Source organism: Chrysochloris asiatica, unplaced genomic scaffold, assembly GCF_000296735.1.
Source record: "Chrysochloris asiatica unplaced genomic scaffold, ChrAsi1.0 scaffold00020, whole genome shotgun sequence".
NCBI classification, from domain to species: domain Eukaryota; kingdom Metazoa; phylum Chordata; class Mammalia; order Afrosoricida; family Chrysochloridae; genus Chrysochloris; species Chrysochloris asiatica.
The window spans coordinates 4,046,324-4,051,055 of NW_006408538.1; the positions used below are offsets into that span (position 1 = coordinate 4,046,324).

Genomic DNA, 4,732 nt, shown 5'->3' on the forward strand with positions numbered 1-4,732 from the left:
ACATCCACACTCCCAGTAACTGTAAAGCGCAGAAAGCTTGCCAGGGCCTGCAGGAGCGCAGCGCCTCTGATGATTGCACGCCTCTCCCCTTGCTCCTCCAGGAATGATCCTAGCATCTCTCCCCGTGATGTCAGAAAAATCCTGAGCCAGATCCAGCTTCCAGGCTGGGGGAGGACACACAGAGATCTGGGCGGCTCAGCATTAAGGGAGTGTCACTCGCTGGCAGGCGACCCCGGGCGTTGGCTCCTGGGCCCCTGGAGGCGCGCAGTGCCCCGGGGCTGCTGCGGCGCCGCCCCCGCTGGCCCGTGCCACGCTCCACTGTGGCCTCCGCCGGGCCCCCGGCGCAGGGGTGCAGTGGAGGGGTGCAGCGGGGGTGGGAGCGGGCCCGGCTCAGCCTGATTTACGGCTCTGCTGAAAACCGCTTCGCTCCCGCAGCATCAGCACCGGCCGCGGCGGCAGCAGCAGGAGCTGCAGCTGCAGCAACAAGTCTGGTAAGTAGCGGCCGCTGGGCATCTGCGCCCGCGGCCGGCCCTTGAGGGTGCGACGTGGTGCCGGGCAAGGGGCTGGCACGGACTGCCGGCGTCTGGAAGGGATCTCCGCGCCCGCAACCCTGTGGGGAGTTGGGAGTACCGGCTTCTCGCCCCCCACCTGCAGGAGCTCGTGTGCTCACGTTTCCACTCGGGCACCATGGGATGGCACCCTGCAGGGCAGGGGTGGGAAGGGTTGGGACCCTTGAGGTTAGGTTAGTGGCAACCGCTGCTGCCGGTGCAGAGTAAATTAGGGTTCTCCTCCAGCCTTGTGAATGGGGTTTAGGCTGGGCCCAGGAACGCCTGTGTGACCCGGAGTGACGGATTTTCCATTTCCTCATATAAAAATACTACCCCTTATTATTGCTCCCTGGAATCCTGACCTCCCCTTCTTTTTCCTTTAGTCACTGTTTTTTTGGCCTTTGCCTTGAACCAAGGTTTACATTCTATCCTTAAGAAGACAGCTCCGTGTAGTGCAGAAAGAGGTACGTCTCTCTGGTGCCAGAGGTTTATTAACCTTGCTGGATCAGCTAGCTGTCTGGGCATTCTTTGCACTTTTGCTTTTGATACAGGGTCCAGTAACAACACCGTCCATCCAGAAATCCCCAGCTCTTTTGGGGAACCAGATGCTTGTTACATTTAAGTAGAAACCGTTCATGAAAGGACTGGACTTGCACTGCTTGCAGAATTGGATTGCTGGTAGTCATCTGTTGCTAGGGCTGAGGTAATAAATTCCTACAAGGAAGCAAGAACTTCCTGTTATTGAAAGAGTTTTGCTGATACCTAGGAGCTCTGGTAGTGTAGTAGTTATGAATCGGGCTGCAAACCTTAAGGTCAGCAGTTCGAAACTACCAGCCGCTTCACTGGAGAAAGATGAGGCTTTCTACTCCAGTCAAGATTTACAGCCTTGGAAACCCTGTACAGGGTCGCTATGGGTCGGAATCGACTAGACAGCACTTAACAACAACAACCTGGCCCAAACAATGGGCATCTGCAGGGGTTTTCATGTTAAAACAGAATTATACAAGACAGATGCACGCAGAACACGCTATTATAATAAAATATTGGCCATGGCCATTGTCCCATGTATATCAAATGATATTGGATACGCTGGGTTCCCAAATCTCAATAAAACTAGAAAATGGGGGTCCTTTATTATTATAGCACTCCATTGACCCATATCATCAATGCAATAAATAAAAGATAAAATGACAGGTAGAAATATCTCAGGTTGGAAAATGTTCAGTGTGCTTAATGCCACTGTGCCTATCTTATACTCCAGGAAAGATTGCTCCGTTTGCTCTCCTACTACCTATTTTGACAACTCATGTTGTATTTGTATTTGTCAGGATGGTATCAGCAAAGTAGGACACAGTTTTGCATTTAGTATTCTAAGTTCTGGAGGGCAGGGCACTTGAATTCCACATCTGGATCTGCCATTTTCCATTTGCACTTGATTAATGAGTTTACCTCATGTTCCAGTTTTTACCATCTAGGAATCCTAGACAAGAATCAGAACACTTTTTCTGTGGAGGTCAGATAATCAATGTTTTTGACTCTGTGGGCCAGAGAGTCTTTGTTTTAACTACTCAGTTCTGCCCTTATAGTGCAAAAGCAGCAGCAGGCAATGCATATAAAGAACGACTGTGGCTGGATTTAGTCCATGGACTCTGGTGGTGGTGGTTATGTGCCGTGGAGTCGGTTCTAACTCACAGTGATCCTGTACAGAGTTTCTGACATATTATTTTATAAAAAAAATAAAGATTTTTTATGGGAGCAGAAAGCCTCATTGTTCTCCCATGAACTGTAGGCCTTAATTTTTAACATTGTGGATGTAAAAGTCATTGAAACCCCAAAGCCTCTGCCCTCACGGAGATACTTGTTGTGAACAACAGTTCTGACGCATAGCAACCTTGTCCAGGGATTTCAAGGAGTGGCTGGTAGGTTTGAACCACTGACCTTGAGGTTAGCAGTCCAGTGCTTATCCTACAGCACCACACCAGGACACACATGGGAACAGTTGTTAAGTGCCATCAAGTTGGTTCTGACCCAGAGTGACCCTGTGTAGGGTTTTTGAGGAGCGACTGGTGATTTTGAACCACTGACCTTGTGCTTCATACCAACTTTGCAGTCCAGAGCATTAACCCACAGTGCAGACCAGGACTCCATGGAAATTGTTGTTGTTGTTAAGTGCCGTCGAGTTGATCCCGACCCATAGCAACCCTGTATAGGGTTTCTGAGGAGTAGATGGTGAGCTTGAACCACCGACCTTGCAGTTCAAAAGGCTTTGCAGTGTGGCACATTAACCCACAGCACCACACCAGGACTCCATGGGAATAGTTGTTGTTGTTATGTGCCGTAGAGTTGGTTCCGACTCATAGCGACCCTGTACAGGGTTTCTGAGGCTGTAAATCTTTACGGGAGCAGAAAGCCTCATCTTTCTCCCACGTAACAGCTGGTAGTTTCGAACTGCTGACCTGAGGTTTGCAGCCCGATTCATAACCACTACGCTACCAGAGCTCCTTATGAGAATAGTAGCACCAGTTATTTCAGTAGAATTTTTTTTAAGCAGACATATAAAACACATGATTTTTTGTGTTTCCTACCCAGGACTTTGAGAGTAATGCAACAGAAGGCTTTTGAAGAAAGCAAATATCCCTGGCAGGAATCCTTTGAGAATGTTGCTGTGTGCCTGCCATTCCGCTGCCCGAGGTGTGGAGACCACACCAGATTTAGAAGCTTGTCATCCTTGAAGGCCCATCTGGAATTCAGTCACAGCTATGAGGAAAGAACCCTCTTGACAAAATGCAGCCTCTTTACTTCCCTCCAAGACACAGACCTAGTCACGTCCTCAGAACTCTTGAGACAGGGAAAGTTGCAGAGCAGTGGCAATGTGGTCAAGCAGAGGCCCAGCTATGTGAACCTGTACAGCATTTCCCATGAACAATCCAAGGACAGAAAGCCATTTGAGGTGGTGGCAGAGAGACCTGTGTCTTATGTGCAGACCTACACTGCGCTGGACCTGCGGGCAGACTCTCTGGATGGACCACGATCCAGTCCTGGACTTCCCACCTCGGACACCAAAGCTTCTTTTGAGGCGCACGTCCGAGAAAAATTCAATCGGATGGTTGAGGCTGTAGATAGGACCATCGAGAAGCGTATTGATAAACTCACCAAAGAGTTGGCCCAGAAAACTGCTGAACTCTTGGAAGTTCGGGCTGCTTTTGTGCAACTGACTCAAAAAAAGCAGGAAGTTCAGAAGCGCGAGAGGGCCCTGAACAGGCAGGTGGATGTGGCGGTGGAGATGATCGCTGTGCTGAGGCAGCGTCTGACGGAGTCTGAGGAAGAGCTTCTTCGGAAAGAAGAGTAAGTGACACTGAAACAGGATAGTAGCCCTGTCGCTTTAAGCATCTCTCCCCATTCCCGATCACACACTCATCACCAATATATGATGAGCAAGGTTTTGTTTTTATTGTTTGCTTGCTCTCAACATGGTCTACTTTCGCATAGTCAGTCAACCATTTAGAAACTCTATGGAGCACAGCTGTCCTCGGGCACACATAGGGGTCCCAAGAGTCAGACTTGACTCAAGGCAACTGGTGGTGTTGATGCTTGACCTGCAGCCTGGCAACATTAAAATAAAAATGTCTCATTCACGTCACCTGGGAATGTGCCAACCTCAGATGGTTTTAGACACAGGGCTTGGGCAGTTTAAATGTAGTGGGGTCCACTTCAGCAACAACTGGTAAGCAAGTGGAAGGAAAGGGCAGATAGGACATGTTGGGTGATGTCGATTCTTCATTGACGTCTTGTTATAAAGTCCAGAACATGTGATGTTAACTTATTCAAGTATAAAAATGTGCCCCAAATGCAAATAATTTTTACCTCTCAGCCATTTTGCATGATTTGTCCATGTTAATTAAATGCAGATAGCTGTGAATTCATTTAACTATAGTGTGCAGAAGACACAGACTTTAGAAAGCCCATATGTAAGACCTTGCACTTCTTGTCATTCTGGTTTAAGTTTGAGAATTTTCTACTATTTAAAAAAGTGATGTGCATTAAGCGTTGGTCACTTGCACAGAGTTGACAATGATCTTTACAAGTTATAGATGTCATTACTTTTTAAAAAAGCATCATACTGGGGGAAGCATTTCTTCATCAATACTTATGGGTTCATCCCCAACTAGAAAAGTTTGAGGGGG

The 4,732-nt window shown here is 48.2% G+C and overlaps 1 protein-coding gene across 1 annotated transcript in view; it reads left to right on the plus strand.

The window, feature by feature from the left end:
• Nucleotides 1–376: 376 nt before the first annotated feature.
• Nucleotides 377–4,732, plus strand: part of LOC102816675 (protein ZNF365-like) — a 45,335-nt gene continuing 40,979 nt past the window's right edge. The window contains exons 1-2 of the mRNA XM_006835806.1: nt 377–491; nt 3,138–3,893. Of these exons, the coding sequence (XP_006835869.1) occupies nt 3,151–3,893 (743 nt within the window). The 5' untranslated portion in view covers nt 377–491; nt 3,138–3,150. The remainder of the gene's footprint in view (nt 492–3,137; nt 3,894–4,732) is intronic.